Below are 14,227 nucleotides of genomic sequence, written 5' to 3'. Positions count from 1 at the left end.
AGTGGGGTAAAAGATCTGCAGTTCTATTTAGGCACCTTCTAAGGTCTGTAGATATATTCTTCCATTCTGTGCATCCTTATTTAACACACATATCGTTATGCATATCTCAGGACTTATTTGCAGTTCTTCATTAGCCATAGACTTACCTGGGTGCAAACGATCCCAATTATCTGCTCCTTTACAGTGAAATGGAAATTACCTCCAGTCACCTATTACTTTCTCATCTGTATATATCTTCTCATTCACAGAATGAAATCCTTCCTTATACATATCGGGTAACTGGACAGAAATTCAATCACATTCAACAATTTAACCCAATGTCAAACCATGCTTGTGACCATTTTCAGCTGGGTGCTTCAGTATGGACTGAAATCTCTGTACAATAGAATTAATATTATGTCCATGTGTTGCTACTACTGAATGATTACACTTGTCGAAAATTTAGCAGATAAGCACTTTCGCCTCATGCTATTAATCCATTTCTGTGAAAAACAGGATTTAACAGACGGAGGTACATTGCAACACTGATGACCAATAAATATTACAAACATCCCCAATGGTGTAAAAAGCCTAGTCATTCAAAAGTGATTCAGTTATGCTGTTGTGCACACCTAAGGTTGTATTGGGTCACAAGTGAAGATTATATTCTGGTTCTTGAAATTACTTCATAATAATTCTGTAATTTTGTGAAACCTTAGCAGTTCTATTGAGCTATCCTCTATAACATTTTCTTCTGTCCATTCTGTTGGGTGCAGTCTTTCATTGACTTTATGATACTTATTGGATTTACTATATATGCCTGCCTGAAAATGAACCTCAGGGTTGTATATTGTGACATATATGTACTTTGGTAATAAATTTACTTTGTACGTGAAGTTGTAGCTCTGCATAATATCTTTAGGCCCTTGCAAGTTCCAAGTATCAAGTACCACCCTCTTAGACGGAACGAAATACTTTCCTATTCATGTTGGCACTGCGTTACCAGTACCTCTGCCAGTTTAATATGTCATACTTAGAATTATGATCTTTATTATATCCACATATATGCTTTCAAGTCTGCAATATTAAAACAGTACAAAAACTTTCTTAATTTGTTTCCACTGCCTTTCATTTTGATTTGCATTTAAACCTAGCGAGTGCAGACTTTAAGATCTTGTTTTTGGTATCTCCAGACCAAGAACCTGACTTTATCAATCATTTACCTAATACAAGTGCCCCCCGCTTTTCCAGCATTCGCTTTACGAAACCTCACTGTTACGAAAGACCTACATTAGTACCCTGTTTTCCCTTTCAGAAGGTGTTTTCGCTGTTACGAAAAAAAAAGCAGCACGCGCTCGAGCAGCCGCTCCTCCCCCGGATTCGGAACGGCATTGCTTAAACACATGCCTGTGAGCAGTCGTTTGCAAGATGAGTTCTATGGTGTCCGAAAAGCCTAAAAGAGCTCGTAAGGGTGTTACACTTAGCGTAAAACTAGACATAATTAAGCGTTTCGTTCGTGGTGAACGAAGCAAGGACAAAGTGAGTTTGGCTTGTGGAAGCTGACGAAGATGATATTGAAGAGGTTTTGGCATCCCATGACCAAGAACTAATAGATGAAGAGCTGATGCAATTGGACGAAGAAAGGATAACAATCGAAACCGAATTCATTAGCGAAATGAACGTGAAGCAACTGCGTGAAATTTTTGCTGCAATGATAAAGTACAACTTTAATTTTGAAAGGGTACGTAGGTTTAGGGAATATTTGCAAGATGGGTTGAGTCCTTACAAAGAACTGTGTGATAGAAAAATGCGCGAGGCTCAGCAGTCAAGCAAGCCTTCCATATCAGCCACAGCAGACAACGAACCTCGATCTTCGACATCGAGGCGGCCAGTCATAGGAGAAGATGAGCTGCCTGCCCTAATGGAAACAGACGACGAGATGACACCCCAGTGTCCCACCACCCCAACACCCAGGCCACGGACAGATACTGTACCAATTCGCGGAGAATGCAGCAGTAGCCGGGAGGCACATAGCACATCTTTAAGAAAAAAGCCAAAATAAACATGCTAATTAATTAGGTGCCACCTGACATGTAACTGTCGGCCCAGATCACAGACGACACAATCGGAAATCGGCACTGGACCCCTGCATGCTTCGCGGATCGGTATCAGTCGGTGCCTGGAGGGTGGGGGCCACCCAATTCCAGTAAGTGATACTACACTGTACATACATTATTTCTACTTTATATCGGCTGTGTATTTTTACGTGTTGTTTGGTATGATTTGGCAGCTTCATAGCTTAAAGGTTACTGGAGAGCGCTTGCGCCATGTTTTTGCCAACAGCGCTTGCGTGAGATTTTCGTTACGGAGAACAGTTCAGTAATGATTGTGGAAAAGTACTTCTACTTTATATAGGCTGTGTATTTATTATATCATTCCTGCTTTTACTATATGTTACTGTTATTTTAGGTTTTATGTGTTATTTGGCATGATTTGGTAGGTTATTTTTGGGTCTGCGAGTGCTCACAAAATTTTCCCATATAAATAAATGGTAATTGCTTCTTCGCTTTACGTCATTTCGGCTTACGAACCGTTTCATAGGAACGCTCTACCTTCGGATGGCGGGGGAAACCTGTATGTAATCTTGTCAATTTATTGAAAATATAAATATTCATTTCTTGTCCATTGCTGCAGTAGACACTTAAAAAAAAGACTTCTCAAACATATTTCCTAATCCTGAATCCAGTCCTGAAGAAGGGTCTCAGCCTAAAACATCGACTGTTTATTAATTTCCGTAGATGCTGTCTGACCTGCTGAGCTCCCCCAGCATTTTGTGTGTGCTGCTTTGGATTTCTAGCATATGCAGTCTTTCTCATGTTTGTTCTTAATCCTCCTCCCTTCTTTCTGAATCCACATAGGCTGTGCATTATCTCACTGTGCTATTACAAGTGTTTTCCCAGGAGATGCCATAAAATCACCAAGGTAATTTTCCTTTCAACTAATATTAAATCATAAATACTGAAATTACAAAAATAATCTACCTCTTTATTCAAAATGTTAACAAATTTAGATTCTGCTTCTAACAAGCTGTAAGTCTAGGCAGATCACTTCTTTCTTGAGAGTAGGGGTTCTCTCTCCCCTCTGATCATGCTTTACTACTTAAGGCAAATGCTGTTTGTTTTCCCTTGGTCTCCTCAGGCAACACACCATCTGCAGCTAAAAACTCACAACTACATCAATGATGCTACCAAATAGGTGTTAGCATATAAAAGTTTGTGAAAGAAAAGCAAATAGCAAAAAAAAAAGCTATAATGCTGTGTTATTCCATACACTGAACTGCTCCTGTAGTTCTATTTTAAGCCCTTCTTTATGGCTGCAGTTTCTCTCGCTTCTCTTTGTTGTCCATGTATGATTGTACAGATGCACATCCTGACCAAAATCTGTGGAGAAACAAGCTGCCCTTTATTTTCATTTTTCTATACCCAATTCACTCCTTTCTTACTCTAGTTCATTTCCTGCTTCCATATCTGCCCAGTTTCTTTGTTTTCATTGCTTTCTTCCATTTGTTTCTACACAACCACACTGTTGACTGCTTTCTCTAGTTAGATGAAAGCATGAACAGCCATTGTTCAAACTAAGTTAATGCAAATTTCTGTTCTGTCATGAATGTTTCTGTTTCTTTCAGAGCCATGTAATTGCAAATTTTGCGCATTGAAAATGACAGAGTATTGGTTAAAGTAAATAAATAATCAGCTGCCACTACAAAGCACAAAAGCCAGCACTCTGAGCTTTCCATCAGTACAAAGCTCAAAGCACCATTCCATCCAAAATCACAAACATATAAAAATTCCTTAAATGTCATTTACTGCATTTATAGAAATTACCAAAATAATGTTATGAGAGCATTTCATCAACTCTCATGCAGAAAGTCTCACAAAAGCCACCAGTTTTAAAATTATTTATTTGTCCTTCAATTGGAGCAAGTGCTAGTTTAACATTTTCACTGCTCATTTATTTTTATTCTCAGAAATTTCTTTGTTTCAGCAACAATCTACAATCTATATCGAAACATAATAATCTTTCTGCTGTCAATAATAGGAAGAATATAAGACCTATGATGCAATTGCAGATGGACACGTGGAGTGTTACACCAAAGTTATTGGCTGACAGGCCCAATTCTGAAGCCCAATTGCAAATACTAAAAATGGGGAAATGAATGTGGTCAAGGTCCATGAGTGCAGGAAAAGAAACAGTTGCTTCTTTAAACAGTTTTGTTCCAAAGTCTACCATTGCTGCCATTAACAGAAGTAGTTAGTTACCTATGTCATAAGATAATAGACTATAAATGAAAGAAAAAAAGTGGTTCACAGTGAGGATAGCAAAGGAAATATCACTTTTATATCTTCTTCCACATTTGCTAGTCCAAATAAATTAGAACAGTGTCATAAGGCAATTAATTATTGAATTGAAAATTAGCGCCATAGTCCTTTCAACCCTATTTGTAAAAAAAACAGAAAAATAGATCTGCCAGAACATAAATGTTACCTAGAAATCTACTTGTATGTTAACAATAAAAAATAGCATAAAATCTCAAGTCCAAAATTGTCAGTGTTATATATAGTATTCTACTTCTTACATCAGCCCCCTACTAAACACCCACCAGGATTTAGCTGATGCATCAAGGTTTGTGGATCTTAACACAGTCCGCCCTCAGCAACAGCAGAACAATAGGCTACAGTCACCATATAAAGACAATTTTCCTGTCCTCTTTGATTCTATCCTTTTCCATGATAATTATAAAGGCCAGGGAGTGGTGGTCACTGTCCCCTAGATGCTCACCCACTGAGAGATCTGTGACCTGACCCGGTTCATTACCTAGTACTAGATCTAGTATGGCATTCCCCCGGTCGACCTGTCCACATACGGTGACAGGTATCCATCCTGGACACACTTAACAAATTCTGCCCCATGTAAACCCTTGGAACTAATCAGGTGCCAATCAATATTAGGGAAGTTAAGGTCACTCATGATAACAACCCTGTTATTTTTGCACCTTTCCAAAATCTGCCTCCCAATCTGCTCCTCTGTATCTCTGCTGCTACCAGGGGGCCTGCAGAATACCTTCAATAGAGTAACTGCTCCCTTCCTGTTCCTGACTTCCACCCATATTGACTCAAAAGAGGATCCTGCTACATTACCCATCCTTTCTGTAGCTGTAATAGTATCCCTGACCAGTAATGCCACCCCTCCTTCCCTTTTTCCACCCTCTCTATCCCTTTTAAAGCACTGAAATCTAGGAATATTGAGAATCCATTCCTGCCCTGGTGCCAGCCAAGCCTCTGTAATGGCCACTACATCATAATTCCATGTGTGTATCCAGGCTCTCAGTTCATCACCTTTGTTCCTGATGCTTCTTGCATTGAGGTACACACATTTCAGCCCTTCTACCTTATTGTCTTTACACCGTTTATTCTGCTTCTCTTTCCTCAAAGCCTCTCTGTATGCTAGATCTGGCTTTACTCCATGCACTTCTTTCACTGCTCTGTCACTCTGGGTCCCATCCCCCTCGCAAATTAGTTTAAACCCTCCCGAACCATGCTAGCAAACCTACCTGCAAGGATATTGCTCCCCCTCGAGTTCAGGTGCAACCCATCCAATCTGTACAGGTCCCACCTTCCCCAGAAGAGATCCCAATGTTCTAAAAATCTAAAACCCTGCTCCCTACACCAACTCCTCAGCCACGCATTCAACTGCCATCTCCTCCAATTCTTACCATCACTGTCACGTAGCACTTATATCATTCATATTGAGCTTACTGACAATTTAAAAATAATTTTGGAGAGATATTAATTTTGGTGATTGGAAGTTACCAAACAAAACATTATAAGATATACTATTTTACACTCAGTAATTTCCATTATTGATTTATGAAGACCAACAGCTCTCTCCTCACCGGTAAAAGCATATTTAATGGGTGAAGTATGGCTGACCAGTGTGTGTTTTATGCAAGAGCTAACCATGGCCAAAATCATTTGCAGGAGCAAATGGAATAACTCAGGTTATTCAGTGTCATAGGTTGTAGTGGGGCGGGAACGGAGAGGAGTTGGAAGGAGTCGCATCTATCAAAGTGAAACAGGAATGGGAGATGATGGAGAGAGATCTGTATCAGAAACTTGGGGTCAGGCTTTGGCCATTGAGAAGGGGAGGAGAAAAGAAAGGATTCAGGACCAATATTAGGTTGGAGTGTGGCAGGTGACCAGTAGACAAGGAAGATGAAGACTTAAGAGTAGTGACTGTCGGGGTAGCTTGGTGGTAATTGCTAGCGTTATTATCATCTAAGGTTACAATGGTGGGAATCTTAAGAAGAACAAGCAATGAATGTTAAATGGAAAAAGAGCCAGTTCTCAACCAATCCCAAGAGCCAGATTCCATAGTCCAAATTTCTTAAGAAACACTGCCATTTGCACAGCACATCCACATTTAGCATACTTTCCCGACAGTGCGACCAAACGTTGCATGAGGATATACCATAGCTTCACAAGTATGGAGAAGCAATTTACTGAACTACAATAAGAGCACACAAAATGTCCAATGGCTTTCCTATAAAATTTCAATGTGAAGCGCAAATAAGTAAAGCAACTTGCAGTAAGTCAAAGAGAGGTTTAACCTCCTCTAAACTTGAAAATTCTAGCCTTGGAGTCCATCCAAAATCAACAAATTAGGATGAGCTTGTTACTTATTAATGAAGTCTTCATTGCCTGAGGAAATATTGTAAGCTTACTGACTGGTTGACTGCCAATTTTAAAGAATAATTAAATTTTTAAAACAATAAAAGACTATCCTTTGCAGTTAAACAGAGATTATTGTGAAAGAAATCTGTTTTCCAAAGATCTGAAAGAACGTTAAGATCAGTTATGGAAATATGCAGACTTTGCATGTTATTTGTTTACTTAGTGCCTGGTTTTTTATATAAATCGATACTGTGCAGATTTACTGTGTGTGTTTACCACTGCTCTTGCTTCCACAGGTAATGACAAGGGGAGCATTCAAATTAAGAGGACCAACATGTATGGCTGTAGAAGATTACGTATTTTATTTATAAAAGAAGTCATCCATTTCTACAAAGGATTATTCCCAGAAAGCAGCTGGAACTGCTGAATCAGACAGCTACCAAATACATAATCTGAGGAATCAGTCTGGGTGCTTAACCTGCAAACTGCTTTTGATCTATTATAGATTCTTTTCAGCTTACATCTCGCAAAGAAGATGAAAAGAAATCAATGTGCATGGAAAATAGGGAATTTTAAAGAAAACTTTTGTTATGATTCCACAAGATCAGAGCTTCAGTGGAGATAAAATACTGGAAAAATTCATGTAATTGAAAGCCAACAAATCTCTGGCCCCAAAGCCAAAAACACTGACAAATTAGATGGAAAACAATCTGAAAAACAAATGAAATGTTGTCTCTGTGTTTTCAGGTTTTTAATATAAGAATATGGAAGTTTTATTTCAATTACTGTAGTGTTTTTGTGAGACAACATTTAAAGTGTTATATACAGTCTTGGTCACCAAACAAAAGCCACATATGAAGTGCAACTTTCATTAGATTGATTCTCAACATACAAACAAAAACATCAGTAGCTTGAGTCTATTTTCACTGCAGCTGAGAAGAATGAAAGGTCCTGTTGTGCCTGCTGACAAGCAGGGACTAGGGCATGAAAAGTCACAAGATAAAACTGAAAGTAAAACAAACAAATCTCTTTGCCCAGAGGGTAAAAATCTTTGAAATATTGTATCCAAGTCTACAAATACTCAAGTTATTAAGAATCTTCAAGGTTGAGGTTGATACATTTAGAGTGTGTAAAGGAAATTGGGAAAATGGTGAGAAAATGGACTTAAGGTTGAAGAGCTCTCATAATCCAGTTGAATAACGCCTGTCCTTTGCTACTATTTCTTAAACTCATTCCCAAATCTAACTACATTGCCTGTATCTGAAAACTGCACACAGCAGCCAGGAGAAAGATGGAAAATGCAAGTCAATCGACCCACTTAAAGACAGATAATTATCAAACTAATGTCAGAAACAGCATATTGTTTAGCAGACAAATCGATAAATAAACCAAAGTTGTTTTTTTTGGCCTAACATTAAATCTCAACAGATCTGAGTACTTGAACAAAATATAAAATAGCTATTGAGCTTAACAATTTCAAAGTCCAGAAATATTTTTACCCAAATTTTCATATGTGGTCATTTCACATTAAAAAGTCAACAAATCAGTGTGGAATAAACTATACAGAAATAGTACGTGAAATCTATGAGGAAATAGGCACAAAAAATATTATTTTACTTTTGTGTCTGTTTCAGTAAAAATTCTATCCACACACCAACCATCTAATTTTAGGCTGAGCAAATAATAGCGCATCTCACCAGCAGTATCCCAGGAACATTTAGCATCTCAAAGTCATTCTGTTGTCAGGGGTAAGGAAAATGCAAATTATTAAAGGGCAAACAAGCAGTGTGTGTTGTGGTCAGACTGATACAAACTTCAAAATAAAATCTGGAGGTAGAATGGAAATTCAGAATCCTGTAACTGTCAGCATTTAGACGTCTGATTTGATCCAAATGAGTAAATTATATTACATACGCAATATATAGTGCTCAGTGATATAAAAGAAAAGATAATCTTTGAATTAGACATTACAGCAGGACATAAAATGAAAGAGCTCCCAGATAATCTGAAATGTGAACAGTACAGACAAAATCATGGAGAACCAAATTAGGAATTCAGCTCTGGAAATCTTCATTACAACTTATGACTATCATAGACAAACAAAGTTCATATGTCCAATGAAAAGGGTGGGGTAAATGGAACTAAAATAGATTCTCAATGTGCTAAAGGGAAAGTAATTTAAATGACTGAAGGCTTGATGAAATATGGCAAAAATGCATGATAAACTCATTTAGCAAAAAACACAAGTGGTGACCAACAACTGCATGGCAAATTATAATATCTTATTTGTTATATATTGCAAGATAAAACCAAAGATCAACATTACATCACAAAATGAACAAGGAATAAAATCTGAAATCATTCTATCAAATCAGGAAATCAGGAAGTTCATTGGCTTTCATTCAAAATTTTCTTAGGATTAATGATATGAAACTGCTCAAAGGCATTCATACAGCAGAAAAAGTATTGATAATATATAACACATCTGCTTTCATATTTCAGGCATCTTCCTTGTCTAATCAGTAATTGAATCTTTCCCATTGTTTCAACTTGGACCACGAAGAGCTCAAAAGATGCTACACAGCTATTTAGCATTTTTACAAAAGTATGAGCATCAGAGCATCCCCTCTATCAAGTTAAAATTAGCAGGAGCAAATTATAAGGAAGGAGCACAACTATGTTTGAACAGCATTTTAAATCCAAACAAGAATTGAATAGTCTGACATGCTATCCATCACCCAGAATAGTATTAACAGCTTTGATATCCCCTACCTGTATTCAAAAGTACTTATTAAAAAAAATGTTCAACTGGGAAATTACTAATGACTTACCGATATGCAGAGCTTCCCCAGGTCCTTGTGCTGTGGAAAGGGTGATGTCAGTCAGTGCAGATTACAGACATTGTGATATAAGCAAGTGCAAATTTATCAAATTATGAGTGATAGTCGGCCATTTTTAAGGTTTTTATTGCAGTCATTTGCGGGGTTAATTATGTACTTGTGTGTTTTTATATATACATACAGTATATATTGCTATACACACAAACATATATACATATTTATATACACATACATGTACATATATATGTATATATACTAAGTTCATATTTACCTTCTTGTGGTTCTTGTATACATTTCTGTGAGCAAAGCCTTTTCCACAAAGTTTGCATTTATATGGCTTATCCTCACTATGGATAATTTTATGCGCAGTTACTTGATCTAGACGTTTGAAAGACTTACTGCAGACCTCACAGGTGTAAGGGCGTTTCTCTGTGGAGAATGAAGAGCAAATATTAAACTGTCAGTTTGTAAAGGAGGAAAGATGAAAGAAAGACTTTATCCACTGAGGGAATCTTGCAATTAGGTCAACACAATTAAGATTAAACCAATTAGAAAGACAAGCAGCATGCCTTTTGGATTATGTGTATCAAATTACTTTTGTAGAACAAGCCTCCGTATATCTTCTGCAAATTGCACATCTTAAAACTCTGCCTTCTATATACCAACTCTCTTTAATTAGTTTCAGTCAAAAGAGAATGACTTCAAAGAAAAGTAGCTTCACACCATGAACATGGATCAGCTCTTTTTCAGATTAAAGACAGTTAAGAAGCTATGACAAATTTATTTTGTGTTGCTTAATCACCAGGAAAGCAGGTCACAAGGCAGAAAGTGAAACTTCATACTATCTGCTTTTTTTGCAAGAAACACCAGGATGAAATTACCTGAATGGGTAATCATATGGCGTTTCAACTGGTTTGCTGATATAAATTTTTTGTCACACTCCTGGCAGTTGAAGACTTCATGAATCTTGAAATTTAAAGATAAAAAGTGATTAGCACATGCAAGGAAGGTATCAGATCAAAGGCACAGATTCTCTGAGGTTGCTTTGAGGAAATTTAATGACTTTTCTGCCTTGGGCCAAGTTATCATTTACAATTGCACTGTAATTGCCTTCCTAATAATCTCTTAAGAGTATGTTTATGAAAATAAAACCCAACATTTTAAAAATTACAAGACTGAAAATCTATGGAGGATGAGGGATGTCAGCTATGTATGAAGGATTTTCAAATAAAAATTAACTAAGAAAATTAGGTTTGATGAAATATTGTAATTAAACTAATTGCAGGAGATCTGATGACCCCTGAGTTCAGATTCATCTATTCATCAGAAGGTAATATTGGTTTATTCTATAATGCACAGCATTTGGATTTTATGGAATGATAGAATTAAGCCCCATTCATACCTTTCCACCTATAAACCTGTACTGCTCTGCACATGTCACCATAATACAAAAGAAAAAAATACTTAAAACAGGCATAAACAGTACATGTAATTCTTACTTATCTCATTAATAAATGCAAATTAGTATTCCGATAAGCCAACATGCACTGCTCTTTGGTGATACTAGCAGATATTTCAGACTATTGAATATTATTCCAATTAAGACCCCAGCTATTAATGTACTTTTTTTATATTGTACTCTGCAATATAAGAAGTTTTCCAGGGAACCTTATAAATGCTGGGAACAGGTCAGTTTAAGGAGTGGGGAATGTCATCCTAGTGAGTTGAATTGGATTGTGGGAGTTGAGGCAATTATAAGTCAAAAGGGAGCATGGGAATAAGGGCACTATTGAGTCAGAAGGAGACAGGGATCTCAATAAGTCTGAAGGGAGCAAGGAAACAGGGGAATGTGGTAACTGGGATCTTCTTGAGACAGAAGGTAAAAGCAGGAATCAGGACCCCACTACATCAGAAAAAGAGTGTGGTAGCTAAGGCTCAGTTGAGTCGGAACGGAGTGCAGAAACAGGAGCCCCAGTGAGCTAGGGAAGGGGGCACAGCAAATATCGCCAAAGTAAACCAGATGCCAAATCAACAGGATTCCAAATAATCAAATGCAGATTATTACAGTTTGATAATGACATTCTTGAATTCTGTAAAGGAATTGATTGTGAAATGCTGATAACAAGGATAAAAATGTTTAAAAAACAATAGACGGGGTATAGTAAGCAAGTACTCTGCAGTCTGCTTGCATGGTTGCAAAATCTTAAAGATGACAGTCATTTTGGGAAATTATTGTCTGAGGAAGGTCTTGAGAAATTTTGATTATTCCCACACAGCACAGAGGCAAGGGGTAAATGTTAAAACTTGTTTTAAAATTCTGCACTGTTTTGGCAATGCAAACAGGAAAAGATCATTTCCTCTGGTTAGAGAGTCAGTGGCAATGGATCATTGATTTAAAACAGCCACTGAGGGAATGTGAAATGTGGAGTTAGGATAAATTGTGTTGTTTGATTGTTTACTGCAGCATGGAATACATTGCCACAAAAAGTAGCTGAGACAAAAAATATTGCATCTTTTAAAGAAAACTGAGGAAAAAAAATATCTGAAATAGGAAGAGAAATACAATGGCATTAATCCTGGATTTCTCCAGCAAAGATCAAGCACAGATGCAATGTGGCATATGGCCATCATCTGTACATTGAACCACCACTGGTCCTACACCCAATTGTAAACAGATAAGGAAATATGGGTATTCTATATGCATGACTACAGAATGATAGAATTACAGTAACTATTTTCAAAAGGTGAGAACATTTCTCAAATAATATGGTTTTAATTATTTTACTTCATTTTATTTGATTACTTCTATAAATTAATAACATTCCCCTGAATATTTTCAGCAATTGAACAACTTATCATTAACAGCAGATTGAAATTCTAAGTTAATGAAAATGACAAAGCTATAATTAAAGTTCTCTAAATTGTACCTATTTTACCTGACTATAGGAATTGTTATGTTAACAGACATTAAATCCCTGCTATCTGGCAGTATTTTTTTAACATCAGACCATATGAATACTTTTTTATCGACTCCCTGCCATTATACTATGAGCTACAAACAGTAACGTCACAGGATGTGTTACAATCCTAACAAAATTAAACAACAATGGACAACTGTGCATCATTTAGAGAAACTTAGCTTTGGGGATGAGAGGAGAATAAAAAGAAAATTTGCATTTTTGATTTGTCATGGCATTTGTTGATACATAACTAGGTAGTGGAATCAATTAAATAATAGCCGTAAAATGAACAACTGTTTAAACTTCCCTCACGAGCCTAGGAATACGATCAAGTGATACTTTTTTCTTCAAACACGCAGTCCGAGATCTATTCCCCCCACCTTTCCACACAATTAGACTCGACCAGCACAAGTAAACTGTAGCATCAATCTTTCAAAATGAAATCGCAACAATTGTAAACATGGTGCAGTCCAACCTTTTACCCAGCTTCAGGTACACACACCTGGTGACATCACTAGTCATACTACACATGCTTAACACCCAACTGACATAAACTGAAATCAAATGCTCCAGACAATAGGTATGATGGAAAACTCACAGGTTCACTTTGCACTATATTCTTGCCTTTCACATTATTTAAAGTAGCAGTCTGTTGATATCAAGAGACCTAACTGAGTGGCTTCTGAATTCAAATACCTATTGGATCCATTCCATTCTGAAAATGGTGGAGGTCAGGGCAAAGGAATGGTGAATGGGCCACACCTGTGTCAAGTACAGCAGCATCAAGAGCACCTCACATCCGATGACTAAGTTGTTACTAGTTATTAAGAGGGATCACCACTCCCATTGTGCCAGATTTTATTCAACTTTGTCTGTTCACTCCTGCCAATTTTTCTGACATGGTTCAGTCCTTCCAAACCAGATCTCTAGCACCCTCAGGTAGTTACACTTGAATGTGAAAGGAACAGTGGGCCTATCAGGCCAGTTGCTGAAGAACATTGCTTCATTCTTTCTGCAGTTGGTTCTGGCCCATGATGCCACCAAAAATTGGCCACATATGCTGATTAGTTTGCAGATTGATCATGAATCCAAGAAGAAGATGGTGACATCCATGTTTTAATCTGAGTGCCCACACTACCTGGCGTCATTTGCCTTCACAGAGATATGTAAACTACTGTGAGAGGAAACATCGCAGAGGACTGGCAGTAGCCAACGTTGTTCCATTATTCACAAAGGGAACTGGAGATAATCCTGGAAACTAAACATTGGTGTGTTTCACATGGTAGGGAAGTTACCGGAGAAAATTCTTAGAGATAGGACTAATAAGCATTAGGAAAATCATGGCCTAATTAGGGAGAGCCAGCATGGCTTTGTGTGGAACAAATCATGTCTTACCAACTTGATTGAGTATTTTTGATACGGTGATAAGGGTGACTGATGAAGGTAGAGCTGTGGATGTTGTCCACGTGGACTTTAGTGAAGCATTTGACAAGGTTCTTCATGGGAGGCTCATCCAGAAGATTAAGATGCATTGGATCAATGGTGGATTGGCTGTTTGGATTCAGAACTGCCTTGCCCATAGAAAACTGAGGGTTGAGGTCAGAGGGACTTATTCTAGGTGGAGGGCTCTGACTAGTGGTGTTCCGTAGGATTCTGTTCTAGGACCTCCAATGTTCTGATGTATATAAATGACCTGTATAAAAATGTAGATGGGTGG

The 14,227-nt window shown here is 37.5% G+C and overlaps 1 protein-coding gene across 5 annotated transcripts in view; it reads right to left on the bottom strand.

Annotated features, from left to right (window-relative positions):
* Positions 1–14,227, bottom strand: part of prdm5 (PR domain containing 5) — a 331,962-nt gene that overhangs the window by 191,388 nt on the left and 126,347 nt on the right. For 4 of the 5 annotated variants that reach the window (XM_063042227.1, XM_063042229.1, XM_063042231.1 and 1 more), the window contains exons 9-11: positions 10,432–10,516; positions 9,822–9,979; positions 9,542–9,571 (exon numbers count right to left, since the gene is read on the bottom strand). In XM_063042227.1, coding sequence (XP_062898297.1) covers positions 9,542–9,571; positions 9,822–9,979; positions 10,432–10,516 — 273 coding nt within the window. The remainder of the gene's footprint in view (positions 1–9,541; positions 9,572–9,821; positions 9,980–10,431; positions 10,517–14,227) is intronic. The other variant, XM_063042228.1, reaches the window with a different exon arrangement.

Source organism: Mobula hypostoma, chromosome 3, assembly GCF_963921235.1.
Source record: "Mobula hypostoma chromosome 3, sMobHyp1.1, whole genome shotgun sequence".
Taxonomy (NCBI): Eukaryota; Metazoa; Chordata; class Chondrichthyes; order Myliobatiformes; family Myliobatidae; genus Mobula; species Mobula hypostoma.
This window is presented reverse-complemented; position numbering and strand designations above follow the sequence as displayed.